Source organism: Sorex araneus, chromosome 1, assembly GCF_027595985.1.
Source record: "Sorex araneus isolate mSorAra2 chromosome 1, mSorAra2.pri, whole genome shotgun sequence".
NCBI lineage: Eukaryota > Metazoa > Chordata > Mammalia > Eulipotyphla > Soricidae > Sorex > Sorex araneus.
In genome coordinates, this window is record NC_073302.1 from 292,707,338 (window position 1) to 292,731,839 (window position 24,502).

Below are 24,502 nucleotides of genomic sequence, written 5' to 3' on the forward strand. Positions count from 1 at the left end.
CTATGGGCATACTTGTAACCTCCAGGAAAGTTAGTTCCAGAAAGAATCAATTCTTCTTTCCCTTATCTTTCTTCCTTTTTTTGCCTTCAATGGGGCCAATTCCTTTCTACATGTCCCTTCTCTTAGAATCCTGAAATGTCTTAGTCCCTCAACGACTTTCTTTTACCTCCCGTCCCGAGATGACCTCCCATGAATGACTTTCCGATGCTTATGAGCACATTCTCTGTGCTATGATACTGATTCCTTATCCCAATTAACCCACAGATTCCTGGCGTGGGCCATGCTATGCCCTATTGAGGTTCACCCCAACAGCACAGCAGACCTACGCTGGTCTTTGTGTAGCCAGAGCTGGGACCATCCAGCTCCACCCAGATATGCCAACACTCTGTCCCTGACATATCTTACTGATAGTTGCTATTCTCACGTATCCCATTTTCACCAGCACCTAGAGCCGTGCCGTTTCAATATAGACTATATTGAAATCTTGTCTATTTCAATATAGACAAAGACAGGCTTGGCTTTACAGAAAAAAATGAGAACCTATTACTGAACTGACAGAGATTCTCCGTGCATTTGGTGTACTCCTGGGGACTGGCTTTCGGGATGTGAAAAGGCTCACCTTGACAATGCCCCGGATGTGCATTTTTGCGATCATCTCTGCCGTGTAGAGGAACATGAGCAAAGTGTCCAGAGTGAAGGTCACGTACTGGAGAGGAGGGTAGTGTTCGAACGTCATGGGTGTGTTCATGCACACGGAAATCACACTCATGATGGCACAGATCCGCAGCAAAGAGTGAACCCACTGCAAGAAAGAGCCAGAGTTAGTGTCGGGTCCCCGGAAACTCCCCGACAGCCCTGAGGGAACAGTGGAGAATAATTCAATTAATTCAACACCAATTCGAGAAGACACAACAAAGCTCCTTCAGCCCATGCAGTGGGCTAAATTTCCACAGAATGGAATTCCTGTGTTAGTAACTCACTCAAACAGAAATATGGCTTTCTGCTACTTTCTTACTATTTTATTCTCATGGCGTGCTTAAAATTAGGCCTCGTATCATATCATATTTGGAGCAATAGCACAGTGGGTAGGGCATTTGCCTTGCACAGAGCTGACCCAGGTTTGATTCCTCTACTCCTCTCAGAGAGCTCGGCAAGCTACCGAGAGTATCTCGTCCCCATGGCAGAGCCTGGTAAGCTACCCATGACGTATTCAATATGCCCAAAACAGTAACAAGTCTCACAATGGAGACATTACTGGTGCTCACTCGAGCAAATTGGTGAGCAACGGGATGACAGTGATACCATATCATATTTAATGCAATTTCCTTGGGGTCCATCACCATGGCTTTACCATTGAGCATCACCATCGAACACGTCCCATGTCTAGGATTCCTTCCTATTTGTGGTTCATATACCTCATCTTTATACATAAATTATTTTGAAATTTATTTTGCTCCTTTTATGGGGCTACAGCCATCAATGCTCAGGAGCTTCTTCTGGCTTTGTCCTTGGGGTGGAAACTCGTAGTGGTGCTCAGGGAGCCATACAGAGCTGAGGGCAGACCTCGGGTCACCCACATGCACAGGCTGTGCTCACCTTACTGAGTTCTCTCTCCCCCTCACCTGTAAATAATTTCAAATTCGACCTCATCCCATTTTCAAAATGACAACAAATACACTTTCATCCTAAGTTTGGAGAATATGTTTTACACACAAATTTAGCCTATATCAATCTTCTGAAATTCAAGTGTAAATAAATAAATAAAATGAGTCTCACTAGCACGTCCTAAAGATGTCCTTTATCACCCAAATAACTTAAATGAAAAGGATGAAGATGTGTGCATATATGTGTGAGACATACAATGTCTCACATAAAAACACCTAGGATAAGAAGAGTCATTCTATCTCCATGATAAACTCATACACATGGAATTATAAGTGAATTAGTGCAGAATTTTAAGCAGAAATTTAATGTTATTTATTGACTGTGCTATAATATATGCAGTCATTTTAGTCCTTTAAGATTATATTCTGCCTGAAAAAGAAAAGTTTATTTCATTGTGTTGTGTTGTAAAGCAGCAAGGAAGCAAAACCAAGATGAAAAACAGACAAGACTATTGGAACTTTGTGGAAGTTCAGACAGTTGTAGGCTACTGAGTGGTTTTCAAATTTTATCTGACACTTATAATAGCTGCATGAAGACATAATGCTGAAAATTCTAGAACATATAAGTCACTGATGATTAAGTCAATGGTAAGGGTTGATGACCCTTCATGCAATACATATCAATGTGAGATTCTTCCCAACAGATCTGTTTTGAATTTAAAGACAGAATTCTAATTTCTAATTCAGCATTAATTATATTGGCTTCTCCCCCTGAGACTGTTCTAGAAAACACCATTCTATTTTACTATTATTATTATTATTATTATTATTATTATTATTATTTTGGTTTGGGGCCACACCTGGCTCTGTGCTCAAGGATCATTTCCGGAGGGTTCAGAGGACCGTAGAGGATGCAGGGGATTGAATCCGGGTTGGCGGGTGCATGCCAGCGCCCGACCCACTGTCCTATCTCTCTAACCCCTAGGGAACACTCTCCTTTAGCAGTTCTGTGCTAGGTGGACACAAAGATCAAGCTGGTGAGACTTATTTTCTGACCTGTTTAATTCACTCAGCACAGATGGAAGGTCTACTCCACGTCAGAAATTATTCTCAGCTCTGAACACACAGAAATAGAAACAGGCCAGTTCTGACTCAGATCTATTTTTCAGACTTCTACATAGAACACGTACATATATTCATATGAAATGTTAACTAATACTTCTAGGCAAACGTAAGCTACACTATGCAAAGATAAGGATATGAGGTTCATTGTCCCCATGGTACAGAGGATTCAATGAGGAACTGGAATTCTCCAGAGCTCAGTGGGTGGAATGACCTGCTCTCAGTGGACGAGGACATGGCTCAGCAGAGTGACTGCATCAGAGGAACTGTCTAAAGACGCTGCAGCCACAAGATGTGGCTGACACGGCTCCGGGGTGGAAGGTGCGTTAGTCCAGGAAGGGGGCAGCTGGGGACCATGGGGGAGTCAGAGCAGGACGAGACTTGAGTGTGATTCTAACACTGAGGTTTACCATTCAGGGCTTTGGTGATGGTCAAGTCGAAGGCAGTGTGAATGGGGAGGAGGTGCAGGCTAGTTCACACTGTGGGGGTCATCATCCTTATCAAGGCGAGGGGCAAGACCAGCGCTACCAGGGTTGAGACTCTGAGGTCAAGCCTGGTCCATCTGCCAGAGCAGAGGGTCCCACCCCTGTGGCGGTTCCAGCCCATCTCTGACTGTGAGCCTGTCCAGATGCCAAGTTTCTCGGTAGACCCCTCCTCCCCCTGCCTCACCTTCTCGTTAGCTGAAGAAGGCAGAGAAGACCATGTAGTTCTTCAGACACCACCACCACAATCTCATTCATCTGGACTCTTATACCAAACATGCGTCCTAGAGGAGACCTTCCATTCTGAAAACCCCATACCTCCTCCTGAAAACTCAGTTGCAGAAGAAACCTGGCCACATGGTTTGTGTCTCTTGAACTCAGTCTGGGTTCACCTGCAAGCTGAACATTCTCTCCAGCTGCTGTGGCTTCACTGGTGGCAGGCTCAGCGCACGCCCCATCCACCCAGTAAGTCTCTCTGCACAAATAACTATTGTACCTGGACTGGTCTCAGCATCTGGACCCCAGCACTCACCCACAGTCTACTGGACCTTAGATTTTTCTTTGACGCTTTTGTTGGTTGTGTGTTTTAGGCCACAGCTCACTGTACTCCAGTCTTATTTCTGGTTCTGGTCTTCAGGATAACTATTGGTGGGGCTCAGAGTACTAGGTGGGGTGCCAGGGATCGAACCCAGGTCAGCAGCATGCAAGGCAAGTGCCCTCCCTGCTATCCCCCAAGAGACTTTTCAAACCTAAGCACACATGCTTTCTGAATCCTAGGAATCAAATTCCCTTTGCGTCAGTGTGGCCTTCCTCAGACTTCCGGTCAGAAACTTACTGGTTTGTTAATCCAAAGAATGTCTGCGTTGTCCGACAGAGATTCATCGGGGCCAAAGTCGGTGACAGGCTGGGCTTCCACCCTGGAGCTCTGCTTCCTCTTGAGCATGCTGAAGTTAGTGCTGGTGTTCGAGCACCAAACCACAGTCTGTGAAAAGAAGGAGAGCTGTGCATTAAGGATCTAACCCATCTTACCGGATCACGTAGGGTAACACCCTGGATGCTCCACATACTCTAAATGACACGTGTCCTCCACTGACATAAGCTTCTACAGGCCGGAATAATAGTACAGCAAGTAGGGTGCTGGCTTTGCATGCAGCCCAGCTGGGTTCAATCCCTGACACCTCATATGATCTCTTGAGCACTGTCAAGAGCGATTCCTGGGCATAAAACCAGGAATAAGCCTTGAGTACTGCCAGGTGTGGCCAAAGCAAAACAAAAGATATCTACATACAGACTTACACATATGAATATATGTTCTATGTACCATAAACACAGGCAACTACAGTCTGTCAAGAGAGCGATGAAAATTAATACATATCAAGGCTTGAACATCTTTCTCTCAACTCAGAGCGTCATCTGGGATGTTTCTAAGCAGTTGGCATCTATTGTAGAGAGACCACCAGCCTAGAAGAATTGGTCTGAAGCAGCGGCCCCTCAGTGCCTTCGGAGATTTCAGGCTGATTTTCATAATCTTTGAGCCATCTCTGCTCCTGGGGGGGCTTGCACAAGCACAGCTGACCCCATTGGTGAGATACTCAGTCTCTCCAGCTCTGTGCTGAAACCTCTTCCCTACATGCTGTGAATGGAAGCCACTCCATTCTGTGTAAACAAAAGGTACATTTTGTGAACTTCTTTCATTGTGTGTGTGATAGAGTTAGCTAACAAGGTGTTGGCAAGGCCGCTGATAAAGACACAGACCCCAGGCTTGACACAGCTTGTTATCAACGTGGGACAGATACTTCCCGCCTTCAAGTCGGACTGGCCAATTCAACTGGAGACACTCCAAAGCGATTGGTCAGTGGGCCCTTAGAAGAGGTTTCTGACAGACCATCAAACTTGGACAGAACCTCAGGATCTCCCTCTCTCCTTATCCCCAGTGTGCGAGAGATTGGGCAGGATTCAGTCCGACTCATCTCCAACTCTCCGAGGGACGCGTTACTGAGGACCCTCATCCCTCTGCTGACCTCAAGTCGGGTGGACCAGATGACCCTGATACTACGGAGCCCCCAGGACTCCTAAGACACATCACACTAAGAGCGCTGGATTGTGGCTTCAGTCAACTGGAGGTGAGGATGTGACTGGGAATATTAGTTATATGAAAACTTAGTTGGATTTGCTTCCTTATATACATGATTTTCACGATGTTATTGAGGGTGTACCTTGCTATTCAATAAAGTAGAAGTGTTTATTTTATTATTTTTTATTATTATTATTATTTTGCTTTTTGGGTCACACCTGGCGATGCACAGGGGTTACTCCTGGCTCTGCACTCAGAAATTACCCCTGGCGGTGCTCAGGGGACCATATGGGATGCTGGGATTTGAACTTGGGTCGGCCACGTGCAAGGCAAATGCCCTACCTGCTGTGCTATCGCTCCAGCCCCCTAAAGTAGAAGTGTTTAAGCATGTCCGACTCCACTCGCCTCTCTCACATGAGTGACACCACCCAAGGCTCAGTCATGGATACACCCGCTCGAGGACTGTCACACCTATGGCCCATTCCCACATCCCTATCTTCAAGGTCCCACTGTATTGCCCCAAAGCAATGACTCATCCCACCTGGGCCACCCAACAGGCCACCAGTCACACAGTCACCTTAGTGTCAGAGGTACAGGGCAACTGCCTGCTCCTCTGGGTCCTTCTCGGGTGGGACAAGCACTTAAACTGCATCGGAAAGGAACACGGAGACACCAACAGACACTCTGTGGGGAATGGCAGAGAAGCCGAAAGAAAAGCATAGCCACCCGGGACAGTCCCCCTGTGGGAAGGCACCTGGGTGTCAAGGCGAGTGGGGCACGTCACGTGAGGAGGAGGAGATACAGCCACAAGTGTGTTCCTCTCACTGAGCGGCCGTGTTTGCTCATCACTGAACCCTGGGGGACAGCAACACATGCTCTTCTTCTAGGTCATCAGAAGGGGGTGGGGCAGTCATTGTTTCAGTGGTTAAAAATGGGCAGGGGACTGAGAAGGACAAGAACTTTTCAGTCCTTGAAGGCCCAAAGGCCCGCCCTCATGGCCGCATTTAAAATCGACTGCTTAGGGAGGAAGGACAGTATGGTGGGGAGGGTACTTACCCTACACCCGGCCTACCCAGGTTCGATCCCTGGCACCCCATATGGTTCCCTGAGCCCATCAAGATAGATTCCTGAGGACAGAGTCAGGACTAGGCCTGAGCAGTGCTGGGTGTGGTCCTCCAAAAGCAAACAGAACCTCCCCTAAAAAAAAAATAGGGCCAAAAATAATAGTAGAGTGGGGTAGGGTGTTTGCCTTGCACATAGCCCACTTGGGTTTAATTCCCGGCATCCCAGATGATCCCTCAAGCACCGCCAGGAGTAATTCTTCAGTCCAAAGCCAGGAGTAACTGCTGGACGTTGCTGGATGGTGGATCACATTCCAAAATAAATAAGTAAATGAAATAAAATCATTGGCTTTCCTAAATCCCGGTGACAGACTTGCCAAGGCCCAGAGACTGACGGATCCGAGTCCCATACCAAGGAGTCACTTACTAGAAGGCCCACCTGCCTGGACATATGTAAACGTCTCTGGCCTTCTTTGGGAGACACTGAACCCACATAAGGAAACCTGACATCTGAAAGAGGCTCTGCCAGACTTGGGAATCTGAGTGACCCCGGTGGGCCACGCTGGTGCTGAGAAAGGGCCGAGGCAATGGGGAGAGCAGAAAGGCAACCCAGAGCACACAGCCATGCAAACAGGGCATGGAGAAATCAGCCGCTGCCACCCTGGGAAGGGAAACTGGCAGCTCGCTGGTGGGAGAGGAAGAATCCCAAGGATGCAGAGGTCTGGCCACCCCCAAGGGAGCGAGGCAGCAAGTCCCAATGGGTTTGCTGGACGTGCCAGTACCTGCAGAGAATGCACAGCCGAGGACAGTCAGTTCTGAGTCTGTGCCCTTTGTGTGTGCACTTCCCTTCACGTCAGTATTCCCCTAGGCCTCCCCCCACACATGTCCGCCTTGCTTCCACACTCCCAGAACTCCAGCTAAGGAGCTTTGGGATGTGGGAGGGGCTTCCACACTGCCTAGCTCGGAATATTGGGTTTGAATATGGACCTCGCTGTAGGCAGCACTAATTGATTTTTATTTTACATAATTGGAGCTAGGACTCTTGACATGGATATGTAAATATATGTAGAATATTCAAATGATGCTTGTTCTCTGAGAACCGTGGGGGGAACATCTGGTGGTCTCAATTTAAGATACTTCTTGAATGGCGGTATCCTTTGGATTTGAAAGCAGGGCAAGAATCCTTAGAAAGTTTCCACGATACTTAGTTTATGAGTGTCTTTACATGATTGTTCCAAAATTACACCAAAAACTCTGTGTAAACTTCTGGTCAAAATACATTTTTGAGTTAAAACTGATTATTTGTCATGGAGAAGCAATACTCAGATTTTTTATGAAGTGCATGTTGACCCCATTGGACTTACTCAAATATCAACAATATCATGGAGGACTGCTAATACTGTGATGCAATAATTCACAGTAAGAAATATGTAATTGCTCTCCAACTCAGTTTTCAATACAAAGTTCCTAAAACTCTTGGAATTTCTAATAGGACCTATTAACGTGTCTCTTGTTCTGTTAAAGGGACAACTGGACCCTGCCTAATGATGGACACTCAGTGCTGGAGGAACCAATCAGCAGTGAGAGGCTCAGAGCCGTCAGCTCCACCTCTGACATCCCTGGACCAGGGGAGAGAGAAAGGGCTGGAGGTTGGATTAATCACTGATGACCAGTGATCTCATCAGTCACACACATGTGATGAAGCCTCCATGAAAAACTAAAAGCTAAAGGACAGGCTCAGAGAGCTTCCGGTTGGATGAAGCCCTGGCTGATGAGAGAGGCAGACATGGATAGAGCATGGGGGCCCATGCCTCTCCCACATACACTTCCCTCTGACTCTCCTTGAGTTCTATCTTCTTAAACCCAGTGATCCAGCAAATGAAATGTTTCTCTGAGTTCTGGCAGTCAATTCTAGCAAACTAATGGAACCTCAAGAAGATGCCGGGAGCATCTGATTTATAGCCAACTAGCCAGGGCACAGGAGCCAAGCCGGCCTTGCATTGGTGTCTGATGTCCTGGGAGAGGGTGACCGGACCCTCTGGCCTGCATCCAGTTAGTCAAGGGCACAAGTGATTGGCAGCCAAGGGGTGGGGGAGTCTTTCCCTTGAATGCCCAGATACGATCTCTGGGTTGGTAGTGCAGGAACTGAACTGCATCCTAGGACCAGGAGGATCATGAGAACTGCTTGTGGGTGTTAGACCCCAAATCCACAAATTGGAACTGAAATCTAGACGCCTTCACTCATGTGTGCCCCATCTTTCCCCCAGGAAAAGTATCATCAAACCAAAGTGCCCAGAAAGCTCTCTGTCACACTCTGGCTGGACAAGGTTAGTAATCTACACCTACACTAGAACCCAACAACTAGCACGTGCAGAAAGGCTTCCAGAACAGACTCTATGCTGGGATACACAATTGTCAACCTTAGAAGCTTCAAATAACACCAAGTACAATTTGGTATTACTATATGTGATCATAATGTAAGAAAGAGAACAAATTAGAACTCATCAACAAAAGGAATGTCAGAATCCCTCAAGCGTGTGATTCTAACTTCTCAGCATCCAGTCAGTGGTTGCAGAAACTACAGATGAAATTTAAAAATACCTGGAGACAAATGAAAATGGAAACAGGAGATGTCAAAACCCAGGGTGCAGCCAAAGTGGTCGAGGACGGAAGTTTAGAGCAATACAGACCATAAAGAAAGAAGAAAATTCCCAAACAAAACAATTTCGTCTAACAGCTAAGGTAACTGAAGAAAAGAACTAATAAAACTAATGTTAGAGCAAGGAAGGAAATAATAAAAATCAGAGTGGAGAAATAAAACAGAAACCAAATAAACAATATAAAGATGAATGAGAGCAAGAGTTATTGTTTTGAAAAGATTGATAAGATCAATAAACTAGGCTTACAAAGAAAAGAAAGAAAACTAATGAACAGGATAAAAGAGAACAGAAAAATTACATGATGCTATATGAAATAGGCTACCAAGAACAGACCTATGATAACAGAGTCGATAAACTAGAAAAAAAGGAATATGTTTTTAAATAAATACAAATTAGCCAAACTGGATAAAAAATAAACAGAAAAATCTGACTTATTCCATTGTAAGCCTGCAAATTCAAACAGTAACTGAGAAACTTTCCCAAACTAGTCCTGAACTGGAAGACTTTACCAGTGAATTTTAGCAAACCTCCAGAAAGGAATTTAAGCCCTTTCTCCTCAGACTTGTCAAAAATATTCAAAGAAGAATTCTTCCAAACATATCTTATTTAAAATAATATTTAGTACAGGTTACACAGTGTCATTAAATGTTACCAATCTTATGTAAAGAATTCAAGCAGTGAAATAAGGCAAACTATGATCACACAAAGAATCCAAAATTCACTTGAGGCAGTGGGTTGTAATAATTTTCATTTATCCAGAGAAATATGTTTGACATCTCCGGCCATTCCTATTGTATCAACAGAACTGAGTGTAGCCCAACTATAATTCCCCTGATCAAGGCCAGCAGGGATATTTAAGTTTCCTAGGTAAGCTTAATATGTTGATAGGACGTTGCTTCTATGTACCTTAGCCTTATCACTGTTATGTATTTAAAACCCAATATATCTTTTTCTGGTTACAGAAATGTTTCTCATGAGTCAATACACCAATGTGGAAAACTTATCTTCCAGTGCTCTTTCCCATGTATTAAAATTGGTTGCCATTTCTACAGTAGTGAGAGAGAATCTGTACTATCACCACCCATTCATTGATAAGCCTTTGCTTGGAAACAGCTACTGGAAACTGAAAGAGAAAATGTATTTGCCTCACTCTTTTCAATGCTTGGAATTCCCATTCGTATTCGGTGACTATATATTTTTTTATTACTGTTGTTGTTGTTGTTTCTGGGCTACACCCAACAGTGCTGAGGTTTACTTCTCCTGGCAGTGCTGATGGGGCCAAACGCAGGTTGGCCAATCACAAGGCAAGCTGCCCTACCCACTGCACTATTGCTCCGCCCAGTGACAGTGTTTTCACCTCTTTTGATCCTTGTAATCTTGCTTGATAAAATTAAAACTCATCTTTTACTTCATTGGGGGAGGTATCTGCAGTAGACTGGGTCATTTCTTCTAGTGAGTCTATTGGGTTTGCAGTAACATGCTTTGGAATATTCCACCTGCTAAGTTAAGAGTGTCCCTTATCCCCTAATCCACATGCCTTTCTCTCTCCTTCACCCCTGTAAGGAGCATCTGGTCTTTGTTTTTATCACCATCTGCTGGGTCCAGCGACTCCGAGGCACGCATCTGGACTACTTCTTCTTCACGTAGACCATGTCGGTGCCCTCATCACACAGCCTGACCTGTTCCCACAGCCGCATGTTTCTCTTGGCCTCTCTACTCCTCCACCCTGCTACCCTGTGTGCGAGGTCCCCATGCACGATGAGCAGGACCACACAGATACCATTAGTGGGGAGGGGGCTTGACTCATACCCAGCAGTGCTCAGGGCTTACTCCTGGATCTGCACTCAGAAATCACTCCTAGAAGTGCATTGGGGAACCATATGGGGTGCCAGGGATCCAACCCAGGTATGCCACATGCAAAACATATGCCCTATCTCCTGTACTATCACTCCACCCCCAATATGCCATTTTTGTCAAACCTCCCACTGGTGGGGTCTCCTCTCTGGTCCTCAAGCAGGCACCTACAAGCCCCCTTTCACATCATCTGGCTTCCTAGAGCTTGGTGCACCTTAGGGGTCCTTTGGGCTGACTTCTACCAGCACAACCTTTTATACCATTGATTGACTCTGCTATATATTCATAAGCTCCGCTATCCACTCAGCAGTCCCCCTGGAACCCAGAAAGACGGGGGAGGAAGTGAAGACAATAGGTCCACTAATTATTCTCTGATTTCTTGCCCCAAACTTGGCCTTCCCACCTTGTCTTTGAGAAAGGCCCACAGAGGTGTCTCCATTCACACTTACCACTAAAATGCTTGCTACATGTTTACACTAAAATGACAGGCACCCTAGGGAACTATCATGGTACAGGATGTGGTTTAGTGTTGAACAAAAAATACGATCTCCCCCCCCCACCCAGGATTCGTGGATCGCCCGTGTCCTTGAGACAGCAGACAGCACGGAAAGAAACAGCAGAGCAACTGATGGAGTAAAGCAGAACCTCGGGCCATTACATGCGAGTCCTTCACCTCCCTCTCTCGGTTTCCTGATCACTGCACTGTCCTGGCTCTCTGCCAGCATCCTGAGCAAACTCGCATGCAGCCTGTCTCTGTACCCAGGAAGACAGGCGCTCTGGTCTTTCCACCTCCACAGATACGTAAACCTTGAAGAGATGAAAAGTACCATGTTTCTGTTTGCTTACTGCATAAGTAATATTGTTCACTGTAGGAGAAATAGGGGAACATTAATATAAATTAAATAAATTCCATCCTAATGACACCTCCGAACATGAAACATGCTAAACATGTGTTTTTGCAAGGTACTTGTGGGATTCCCATTAGGGGCTCATCATTGTAGAGTGCTGTCATCACATGTGCTCATGGGACAAATGTCCCTGAGCAAGTGGGATTTGCTAAAGGACACATGGAGTTGATTTCATTTAGCATTTTATACCAAAAAGAAAATAAAACATGGATTTTTTCATGCATGTAGTTCTTTTTCAGTGGTTGCTTAAATGCTGTTTTCTTAACTGGCTTTTCCCTGCATGTGAAAATCTATGTCAATAAATATGCAGGCACAGATAACCCCAGTACAAGACAGCTTCAACCATCTGTGCCCATCATTTTCTCTCTTGTCAATCCCCATCATCCCATAGGCTCGGCATTCCTTATGGTCCCCTGAGCACTGCCAGTAGTAATTGCTGAGTGCAGGACCTAGCATAACCCCTGAGCATCACTGGGTGTGCATTCTTTATTTTTCACTTAAAAATGTAAACCACTGTGCATGAAAGGGAAAAAGGGGAAAACAGAGAAAGAAAGAAATCTTGCCTGCCATAAAGGTAGGCAGGGGATGGGAGGTACTAAGGACCTTTGTGGATGGAAGTCCATTTGTCCATTTGTGAATGCCGGCGAGAGGACTGCTGTTGGAACACCGCGTGCCTGAAAATCAATCATGAAGAAGTTTGCAATTCTCGGTGATTTGATTTTACAAAAATTTTTCAGAAAGGAGAGGAAACATTAGTTGAAAGCTGGCTCCCCAGCAGACGCTGTTCTGAGTCCCGCACACCCCCCTGAAGCCATTAGCCCCATCACAGAAGCTGGAGACAGATTTGTCCCGAGTCACACAGCCTGTCTCCAACCCAGGGTGTCTCCCTAGAGGAGGGTTGGGAACGAGGCAGAGTTGGATTCCTGTTTCCTCTCTGCAGTAACTCTCATTGCAGTGGTTTGGCCACGGGGATGAATTTCATTTGTCATTCCCGTGCACAGGAAGAGTTGTGAAACCTAAAGCTTCCCCTCATTTCGCCCTGTGCCTGCTGAGAGCTGTGGCAGCGCCTGCCTTCTCTGTGCTTTGCCTGGATTATCTCCCTCACTTCTCCCCATGGCCCTGGGAGGCCCAGGTAGGTGTGGAGGAGATTAGGGCTGGTGCCAGCGCCCTTTCTGATGACCTCCCCATGGGAGTCTCCGTCCCTACCTTCCAACAGGGCCTTCCATGGCTGTGTCTCCACCAAGGCTCTACTCAGGACCCTCTTTCCCAGAGAAGGGGAGTCAAAGTGCTGCTGTTCTTGCTCCTCCAGGTCTCAGCAGCGGAGCTGGATGGGAGCCAGGCTGCAGGTCACTCCTTGGAGCAAGTCTCCCCATGGTCCCCTAAGAAGCGCACTCCCGGGCTGTAAAGGGCCACATGCATCTTGCTCTTGAGCCTAGTTGGAAACAAGCTTTTCTTGAAGGAAAGTCCAGCAGTTGTGTTATGCTGTTTTCTCCAACTGTGTCCTGAGTCTTCGGTCTGGCTCAAGGACACAACAGAACTCAGCACCTGCAACTAAGACAAGGCCTGGGATCCTCGGGCCACAGCAGCTCAGCTTCTCTCTCTCTCTCTCTCTCTCTCTCTCTCTCTCTCTCTTGTGCTTGCTCTCTCTCTCCCTCTCCCTCCCTCCCTCTCTCTCTCTCTTACTCTCTGTTTCCCTCCCTTTCTCCACCCCACCCCTCAGCTATTGCAGCCATGTCACATTCAGTTTGGTGTGGGGGCCACACCCACCGTGCTCCATGCTTACTCCTGGCTCTGCGCTCAGGCCTGGGTCACTCCTGGTGATGCATCTGCTTCAGTCCTCATTAAATCAAGATGTAACCTGCCATAACAACTGTTCCCGCCTCCAAAGGACCTCGGAAGCCACCCCAGAGCTAGAAGAGCCACCAAACAGAGGGAGCTGAACAGACTGAAGTTCCTCTCTGGCCCTGGATCTGCTCTCCTTCCCCTTTTGTCAACAGACAATGGAGACTTAGGAAAGGTTGGCCTGCTCTGTCTCCCCTTCCAAAGAAAAGCAACACCTAGTGCTCTTCCTGGCCCTTTCTGTAAACATCTTGCGGCAATGTCACGACACCAGTAAGGATGAGGTTCTACTCCTTTTTGTTTTCCTAATTGGGGACACTGAGTTTTCTTTGACTGTTACTAACTCTGGCACATGGCACCAGGAACTCAGGCAAGACCCTGCTTCCCCAACATTCTTTGGGTCACCACCGTGGTAAATGCCAAACAGGCTAAGAACAGAGGAGGGAATGCATCTGTATCAGTGAGGCCAGAATCTCCAGACTCCTCACAGATGGAGCACTGGGATACAGGCCGAGGGTCCTCTGAGCAAATGCAGTCTGGCCATGGAGCAAACCCCTGTTACTCATTCCAAGCTGAAGAGGGATAATTGTAGGCGCTATTCTGGGTGCAGAGTGGGTGTCGGGAAATTGTATGAAGAGAATATCAGAGTTACATCACCGGCGGCTACACATGTAAATCTGAAAGAAAGCCAGGTGTCTTCATCTCAGAGTGGGCTCTTGGGGGCCACCCCCTCCTCCATCTGTGATAGAAACTTCTATCACCCAACCTTTCAGACACAGGCATTCAATTTTAATAAATGTTACTCTCACGAAGACGTCATGAAGACTCAGCAAGAGGATTCACTTAAATGGTAGGTGTCTAATTTTGTAATGTGAGCCCATAGGTGAGACAAAGGAAGATAAAATAAAATAGTAGCTTCTGAAAAGGGCTTTGCCTGTGACTCACTCAGGGTGGTCTTTCTGAATATGTGTGCAGTGCCAGGGACTGAACTGGGTTGCTCACCAGGGATTCAACTAGGTGGCCAGTGGCCATACGCAAGACAAGTGATTTCCAAATTGTTCATGCCATGCAGTTTCCCCATGTACATAAGTCCAGCACCATACCCATCACCGGTGTCCCAAGAATCTAAATGCCTTTCAAGCCCATCTGCACCCCCCCCCACCAACTCAGGTTTGTGGTTCAGTTCCCCCACTGCCTTGCCGTGGTCCACTGCATTGCGGTGTATCCCATATAGAAGAAAGATTATTCTGTGTCTGACCTTTCCTTCCTTCTGACTTTGTTCAGCATTGTATCCTCTAGTTCCATCCACATCCATTCACTGGCATAGTTTTGTCCTTTCTTAGAGTGTAGTCAAGTCTGTGTGTGTGTGTGTGTGTGTACCACAACTTTTTGATCTGCTCACCTGGAACTGAGCATTTGGTTTGTCTTATATCTTGGCTATTGTACTAAGTATGGCAATGAACACAGGTGTGCCTACATCCTTTCAACACTCCCTGATGAACTTAATCAGAATCTTCCAGGTGCTCTTCCGGAAATGAGCTTTGAAAAACTCTACCCTGGTGATTCCTGCATGTTGTCCACAGTAGAATTAAGCTAGCTATAACTAAAATGAAGATAAGCTCAGACGAGCATCTGGACACCTGCCTACAAAGCTTGGAGTGCATTGCCCAGACAGGTTGATGGACAAAAGAAATATGAGACAGACGAGTTCAGGTGAGCACAGACAAAATAGAAATCTGAGACCAAAGTTGATTTGTAACTGATGTCTGTACGGTATGATCCAGCCTCCAGTTCTCCTGATAGAACATGTTCATTTTCTTTTTCTTTTTTTTCTTTTTGGGTCACACCTGGCAATGCACAGGGGTTACTCCTAGCTTGTGCACTCAGGAATTACTCCTGGTGGTGCTCAGGGGACTGGATGGGATGCTGGGAATTGAATCCAGGTTGGCCACATGGAAGGCAAAAGCTCTACCTGCTGTGCGATCGCTCCAGCCCTGATCATTCTCTTAAGAGAACTATATGAATATGATTGACATACAAGAATAGATTCCTTTTTTCTTTGGGGAAGATCATTAGAAATGTGGAGTTTCTCTGTCTTTTTTACCATAAACTTTATAGCAGAGGTCCTCAGACTTATTTGGCCCAGCTCCTTCTTTTCAGAGAAAACAAAACAAAACAAAACAAAACTGTCCCTCACTCAGCAGCGCCAGCTCCGGAAATCTACCTTCTTTAAGGAACACACAGAAAATGCCTCCCAGTTGCACTTGAGGCCATGACCACCCGCCCTGAGCCTCAACCCTCCAAGATGAGTGGTACCTTCCACTCTGGAAGACAGAGCAGTAGACCAGAGCTTTGAGATGGCTGCATAAAGGCCTTTCATTTTCATCATTGTTGCTGGTTTGATCTTTGGTGTTGTGGTCCACACCCTGCAGTGCTCTGGGCTTACTCCTGCCTCTGTGCTCAGGGATCATTCCTGGAAGTTGTCCGGGCCCCATAGGTGATGCTGGGGATCAAACCCAGGTTGGCCGAAAGTGCCTGACCTGCTATACACTTCCACTTCTTCTTTTTTTTTTTTTTTTGGCTTCTTGGGTCATACCCAGCGAAGTTCAGGGGTTACTCCTGGCTCTGTACTCAGGAATCACTCTTGGTAGGGCTTGGGAGACCAGATAGGATGCCGGGGATTGATCCTAGGTAAGCTGCATGCAAAGCAAATGCCCTCTCCGCTGTCTTATGTTCTATTGCTCCGGCCCCTTTTCCACCTTTTTTTAGTTAATAAAAAATGGTAAGTGATTTTGGGCCTCCCTAGCTTTCTTTTTTCTCTATAAAGTATAAAGTATATATGAGGCTGAGGACCATGGGAAAGCTATTGCAAGGGAACTTGCTTTCAAACTCATAAGTGTTGCCTTTAAGACTACAAATCTCTTATCTACAGCTAGCTTCATCTTTGTGCCTAAGGTCCTGGCAGTGGCAGTTAAGCAACTCTCGACACTTAAAAGTGTCTCATTCCTGGTTCACATTATCTGGGATGTTTTTAACCCCAGGCAATTTCGGTGACATAGATTCACAGTATTTGAAGCCATCACTGACTTGTATCTTGTCTGACACAGACTTCCATAATTTGTACTTTTCAAAAAAAAAGTATTCTTTTTAATCCACTCCTGCTCTAGAAATATGTGAAGCTGATCTTCTATGAATCTCATAATAACAAAAAGAGAACTGCCAGAAAAAAAATAGAGCCAAAGATTTAGTGTAGAGAGACCTCACTGAAAGATAACAAGTGTTGTTTTATGTAGAAATAACAAAGTTAGCCACAATCACTATGTCCTGAAGCCCAGGATGGGTTTCTCCACCCTCCTTCCTGTAAGTCTATGAGGTGCTCCCTCCAGTGCTCCCCCACCCCCAAACTAGAGTACGGTCTTCCAGTCAATCTCTCCCCCCCTCCACTCCACGTCCATCCCGAGTCCCTGAGCATCCAGGTACTCAGCCTCCAATCTCCCACCCAGTTTCTCTGACACATCCTGGACTTCTGCTGATGACCCCTCATTCTTAACCTCCGTCTGAGTTCCGGGCAGTGGATTTGTGCCACAGATGAGTGAGGAGGAGATGCTTTAGAGCAGACGCTGTGGTGCATGGCCTTGAGTTTTTCTATCAGATCAAAAGCCTTCCTATTTTATAAGGAATCCATTCATGTTTGAAAACACGATGGTTTTTTTTTTCCTCTAGACTCTGGCTTTCTGGCGTTCTTGATTTCCTAGGCTGAAATGATGGTATCTGAGCCCACTGGAGGTACAGAAACCTTTGAAGAAAAATTGCATCTATGGGCAATGTCTCACCAAATAAACACTCACAGGAACACTTTGGGTTGTACCCATCACAATGCTACAGTAAATAGTACATGGAGAACTCTAGTAATTGCAACCTTATTAATTTGAGATCCCTCTACCCCTCCCACCCATTTAATCACTTCTAGAACCTCTCATTTATTTTGAATTTTTAGAGACCAAAGTGTTCATTCACCACACTGTCCCTAATCATTTGCTAGTTTTTATGGTCCATGATAGCCATAAAAACATATGGTTCATAATAAACATCATGTACATGTTTTGGTATATTTTTTATAATATTTCAGAGGGAGAGAAGGATTTTATTTCATCAATAACACGGCACGTGCTCCACCTGCTCTTACTCCCCAGCCAAAGGGCATTCATTTCAAGTGTCTCGGCACTGTCTTCCATTCCTATCATCTTGGCCCCAGCCTTCTTTTCTCTTCTCTACCCCCATTTTTGGAGTATAATCTCACTCCCCCCTGGAAAAAAACAATTGGAGATCAATCTCACTCCTCTGTCTCTAAGTGATGATCAATCTCACTATCCCTCTCTTCCCATAAATGAAGATCAATCTCTCTCTCCCTCACTCTCTCTTTCTCTCTTTTTCCTCAATTGGAGATCAATCTCTCTCTCCACATAATTGAAGATCCGCCCTTCTGCCGCCCCCCACACCACCCACACACCTCTCTCTGATCAATCTCACTCCTGCTTTCATCAATAACTTCCCACTCCTGCAAGCATCAGCTTCATTGACTTCCCTAGTTCTCGGGCTGCCTCCCGGGCCCTCACTGCTGTCCCCACTCTGGACAGAGGGACTCAGGGCCTGTCCTATGAATACCTTCCGTTCGAGTGGTTGCACCTGCATAGGCTCTGATGGAAGCCTTGCAGAAGTCAAGGCATTCCGCCAGACCTGGTGCCCGCTATCGCCTTGGCCTTCCCCCTCACACTCAGGTGGGCACGCTCTGCTGAGTTTGGACAAATCTCAGGACTGTGACCTGCACCTTAGCTGGCCCGTCATTCCTGCTCATCTGTGCTAGTGTCTATCCAGGAACCCGCCATTCTCTCCCTGTACTATGGGGCATGGCGTTTTCACTGCACAAACTTACTGGATCATTCATTTAAAATCTGAACAACAAAGTAAAATGCAAAAAACTCCTGAACTTAAAATGATTTTCCCCTGAAAGACCTTACTTTTGCCCTCCCTAGGTCAACACTTTTAGGACATTCCTACCTTGGTTTTTTACGAAGGGGTATATCTAACAGATGGATTTTATCTGACTTTGCTTGAGTAGAAAAATCATTAATTCCAAGGTATCATTTAATCTTTGTATATTCCTATAAGGGCTGGAGCGATAGCACAGAGGCAGGGCATTTGCCTTACATGCGGCCGACCTGGGTTCAATTCCTCTGTCCCTCTTGGAGAGCCCAGCAAGCCTGGAAAACTCACTCCCAAAGCAGAGCCTGGCAAGCTACCTGTGGTGTATTCAATATGCCAAAATCAGTAACAACAAGTCTCAAAATGGAGGCATTACTGATGCCCACTTGAGCAAATTGATGAGCAACAGGATGACAGTGACAGTGACAGATATTCCTATAAAAGTGGACAATAATATACAAATACTAGGAAAGAAATTTAACCTAGAATGCACATAGGCTTCTTAGTCATATTTATCTTAGGAAATATATACCCATAATGATTTAAATATTTCATTTGCAGGAATACAACTTATTTGAACTCTTCATAAAAACACCAGATATAAATAAATACCTATACTGAAGCTATGAGTATGCAATACTGTGATGGAAAACTGGAAATAGCAAATATTCAATTATAGTGAGTCTAGAGTCAGGGATTATATTATGTATTATGTTATACAGAAAAGTGTATACAAACATAAAGATGTGCTTTTGTTAAAAACTAAATGGAAAAAAGGGTATGAACTATACAATATCATGACTACCAGTACACAAAGTATGCTATTCAAAAGACCATACCAATAAATAGACAGTATTATAATCATTTGTTTTGGGTTGTTAAAAGTATAGCTATATATTCTCTTTTTTGTCTCATCCCTCATTTTCATTACATCTGCTTATTTTAAAATGCAATCGATACATTTAAAAGAATTTAAATTAAAATTTTAATTTAAAAATATACATGGCTGCACACAAATTTGTAAGGGGTAAAAGTCCTCACTCTGTCCCACTAGACTAACAATCATAGCATGGAGAGATGGGACAGGGATTATATGCCGGCCTTGCAGGCAGCCAACCCTTGAGAGCCCAGCACCACATACTGCCCCTGGGCTGAGCACTCAGCTAGGAGTCAGTCCTGAGCACTGCTGGGTATATGACTCAGAACACCTCTCACCCCACAAAAATAAATAAATAAACAAACTGACAACCATAAAATGTAAGTGAAGTTCCGAGATGGTGATGCCAGGTTGGTCTCCAAACCAAACCAAACCAAACCAGAAAACTAAAATGCCTACCCATGTGGTGTATTTGTCTTTGCAAATGGATTCAGAGTGTTTGTTGGGGTTTATCTCTTCTCCCCACTGAACCCCATCTCCTGGAACAATGACTGACTTCTAGAAAGATCCACTGTTTAGGGTCAGTGTGGTTTTCTGTTTCTTTATAAACTCAAAATCCACTCTTGGGGGCTGGAGCAATAGCACAGCGGGTAGGGCTGTGTGTCTTGCACACAGCCAACCTGGGTTTGATTCCCAGCATCCCATATGGTCCCCTAAGCATAGCCTGGGGTAATTCCTGAGTTCAGAGCCAGGAGTAACCCCTGTGCATTGCCAGGTGTGACCCCAAAAGAAAAAAAATCCACTATTCTCAGGGTAAATCTACTTAGTCACGAAAACCCCAAACTATGTTACTGTTATTAGCATCATAGGAAAATGATAAAGCAAGTCCAGACCCATGGGCCCAGATAAATGTGTGAACCTCAATACATACACACACAATGTAGAAAAGAGAAAAGAAGCACATAAAAACACATTCCAAAGAAACATCATATCCAGAGAAGGTAGGAACCGTAGTCCACCATTTCTGCCAAAATCTTATACAACAAATAAAAGGGGCCAAGGAGCCTGTTCCCTTGCTGATTTCTCTCCCAAGTGTCATTTTTGTTTTCTTAATTCTGACTTTTAACGATTGCTGGTTCCAAACACATTGCAGGAGAATGGAAACTCAACACGGAGAAAGGCGCAGGGCGAGCATCAAGCGCTTAAGAAACACGTTTCTGCGTTGGTTGTTCTTAGAGAGGCTTGAGAACCTGCGGTGTTTGTCCCAAGACTGTTGAGGCTTGAACCCTGATCGCCAAAGTCATTCTCCTGGCTGTCTACCGCTGGCAATACCACAGACATCCCAAGGGCTGACTTAATTTCAAATAAAGTCACGGTTGTTAGTAATAACAAAGCAAATCAGAGAAATATAAAATAAACCTCGGCCCTAATAGCCACCTGTTAGTTTCCCACCGCCACGGACGTCTCCTTCCACCGGGGCCTGCGCCCAGCAGCGCCCAGATGTCACTGCCCATCGCGTCTGGGCAACGGCGGAATCCGGGCCTGGCCAGCGGGACCACGAAAGCAAGGTGTCCACGCCATGTGGGCACACACAAACAACCTGACCACACGCCGTGGGCACGCCAACAACACGACCACCCGGTGTGAGCACTCAAACAGGCGCACGCGACGTGGACACGCAGAGACTGGCCACCACCTGGGGCCTCCCGGGGCTGGCCCTGGGCCCGCAGCCCCCGTTGGTGGGTGAAACGCCTCCTCTTCACCAGGAGGCCTGAAAACGGGCAGATGGAACCTTAAGTCCTGCATCTGGTCCACTGCTTGCAGTTATCCGGGGACCCTCCAGCCCGACGCCCACTCCAATACCCCTCGGCTACCGTTCAGGGCACTGGGCCAGCCTGGCCTCCCCCCACGCGCCCCCCGGTGACCACCCAGCGCGGTTTGGGCAGGACCCCGCCCAGGCTGCCCACACAAGCCAGCTTCCCCCTCCTCCCCGGGGGCGCAGTGCGGGACATCCGCGGCCGGGTGCGGGGGTGGGGGGCGGCAGGCCACCCTCGGGCCCTGATTGCTCCCCGTTGCTGCGCGGGAGCCCCCACCCGGGCCTGCAGCATCCGGCCCGCGGGCCCGGCGGCCGCCCCCCCGCCCCCCGCATCCTCCCGCACCTGCCCGGGGCCGTCCCCCCGCCTCTGCCCCCAGCCCCGCGCCCGGGCCGGGCCGTGACCAACCTGTAACCCCGCGGCGCGACGCGGTCATGGTCGGGGCGCGGCGCCCCCCGCGCCCCCCGCGGCCCCCAGGCTCCCGCCGTGCGCTCGGCGCGTCCGCGGGTCGGAGCGCGGCTGGCGCGGGGCGGGCGGGGCCTGCGGCGCGGGGCGGGCGGGTCGGGCTCCGACACTCTTTGCCTCGTTCAAAAACAAAAACGCTCGAGGAGTCCAGCCCTGGGCGCGCGGGGCCGCGCGGGGGGAGCGGGCAGGGCCCGGGCCGCCCCCGCAACAGCAGATGCGCCCGCGCCCACCCCCGGGAAGGGCACCCGCGCCAGGCCACCGCTTGCACGCTTGCATCGAGGCCACACAGGCCTCTGCGTGCGCGCGCGTGTGTCTGTGCACGTGTGTGTGTGTGTGTGTGTGTGTGTGTGTGTGTGTGTGTGTGTGCAAGTGCCTTGTCTTGCACAGGCCAACCCAGTGCACGGAGGAAGCCCAAGCCGTGAGCTTGCCTCTTGGTGGCCGTGTGTCTGAGCGCCCGATTGTGTCTTCATCCTGGGCCAGGCAATCCCAGCATGAATGACACCAAGACACATCCTCCTCCCCTTCCTCCTCCGAATCTGTGGGGGCGGCCGCAGAGCAGTTCAGAAAGGCCTGGGCCGCCCACCCTTCCCCACCCGAAGAGCATCTATCTCTCTTCACGCCCACTCTGCTGCTGGCCAGCGCCTAGCGGAGAGGGTCGGCGAAACCTAAGGACCACGCCCGAGGGCAGGAGCACACCCCCTTTCTCTCCCCCCTGCGTACTGACTCTGGGGCTCCGTGTGCCTTTACTAGAGTGAAACTCTTTCACAAGAAAAACTAGATAAAGGAAAACATGTGCGCGGCCAAAAACATTGGGGTCCAAGGAAAGGAAGAAGAGGCGGAGATACACCTGAACGGGTCAGCTGGTCATGTCTATCATGAGCAAAACAAACTATCGTCAAAGCAAACTAGCAACCGCCCATTCACGTGGGGTTCATGTTAGCACCTGTTTGTCTTTTAAAGATTTAGAACAAACTGGAATTTCATGAAAATCAAAGCGATGTGCACGTAAAAAACAAACAAACGAAAAACCCACGAAGATTTTGGAAAGACCAAGCATGTAAAAAGTTATTTTAAACAAGTAATAAGAACAAACGGAAATATTCTTCATCACATGAGTGGAAAGTGACTTAAACACGTATGGGCTGTTTAAGTCATAAACATTTACAATTTATTTATTAAAAACCACCAATTGGTTTCATCTTAAGTCATTTCTCAGTTGATTAGTTGTTTGCTTCTGCTTGTATCTTAAAGATATATAGTCAAATATCATTTTTGGGAAATTTACCGAGCTATAATTATCTGAGAAAAGTCCTATTAGTAAAATGGAAGTAGTCTAGCAGAAGCCTTCGAAAAAGGTGCGTAGTTTATGTCCCTGTTTCAAAGGCCGGAGGGGCTGAGACCGTCCTTGTTAAGATGCATCCTTGTGAAGCTGCACCCCACGTCTTGGAACTAACCGAGCCACCCAAACCTTTTGACTTTGGGTCAATAAGATTGTCTATGGACCTTGCAGATCTCCATCCTGTGCACCTAAAACCTCCATCCTACGCACCTGACTCTCGATTCCTACAACTGCCCCTCTCCCCAAGGTATGCCTAACGCATTTCATATACATTCTACTATTGTTACATGATTGGCTCAGAACATTTTATCACTTACCCAAACTATTTTAGACATCTCTGATCTTTTTTTATGTGACTGGCTCAGAACATGTTATAAACAAATTACTTCCTCCCCGGAATTGACTAGACATCTGTCAACTGTCACCCCTTCCCAAGACTAAGTAACCTCTGAAAAGCAAACACTTCCCACCTACAGTAGCCCGGAAATAGACTAGAAAAAGTTCCCCCTAGGAATTCCAGACAGACTTTGGGGGCCCTTACTGTGTCAGTCGAACACTGTACTAGTTTTCTTTAAAAACCTTGTTTAGCTTTTGCCTAAGTCATCTCGCTCTTGGTGATTTTCTTTTTAAGTTACTGAATCACCATAAATTAAGTTACAAAGCTATTCATGATTTTCAGTCATACAGAGTTCCAAGGCCAATCCCTTCCCCAATGACCCCTTCCTCCCCCTAACATCCCCAGTTTCCCTCCTGTCTCCGGCCTACCTCTATGACTCTAACTTTACCCTTTTTCTTTCTCCTTTAAGGCACTGTGGTTTGTAGTACTGTTACTGAGTGTGTATCCTGCATCTGGCTTGACCTCCTTTCAGCAGCCAGGTCTCATCCAAGTTGACCCTTCCCCGTCATTGTCACAATGGTCCCTTCCTGTCCTAACCCCTCTCCCAGCACTGCAACGAACTTCCTAACTTGGTGACTTCATTTACCATCCCACAGCCCAGACCCAGTGGGGCCTAATTTCAAGCAGCTCAATTCCCTTCAGAAATCAAGACCCCAATACCCATAATTTTTATATGAAGTGATAACGGGCAGCCGTTGTCCTAATCTCAGCATCACTCCCCAGTCAAATATCAAATATTTCAGATCCTTTCCCACTGCGGGTTCAACCCCCCACTGTCAGTATTTATTCATGCCAGGGGCCAAATAATACTGCAGAGAAGTTCTCTGGAAATACGGTGCCTCTGGGAAGGTGAGATGGAGGAAACTCAGTAGAACCCCCGGGAACCTGTCTGTAGGGTAAAATAATCATCCTAAAAACCAAATGCTTTCATCCCCACAGATAACCACAGCACGGCTCCTACCTGCTCGTCACCTTCCTGTTGTTTTTATGAACCACTGAAATTCGAGAAAATAGATCTGCATA

At 46.9% G+C, this 24,502-nt stretch overlaps 1 protein-coding gene across 2 annotated transcripts in view; it reads right to left on the bottom strand.

The window, feature by feature from the left end:
- Positions 1-21,842, bottom strand: part of NALCN (sodium leak channel, non-selective) — a 330,676-nt gene extending 308,834 nt beyond the window's left edge. For both annotated transcript variants that reach the window (XM_055136147.1, XM_055135485.1), the window contains exons 1-3: positions 21,687-21,842; positions 4,044-4,190; positions 620-802 (exon numbers count right to left, since the gene is read on the bottom strand). In XM_055136147.1, coding sequence (XP_054992122.1) covers positions 620-802; positions 4,044-4,151 — 291 coding nt within the window. In that variant the 5' untranslated portion in view covers positions 4,152-4,190; positions 21,687-21,842. The remainder of the gene's footprint in view (positions 1-619; positions 803-4,043; positions 4,191-21,686) is intronic.
- Between the last annotated feature and the right edge of the window lie 2,660 nt (positions 21,843-24,502).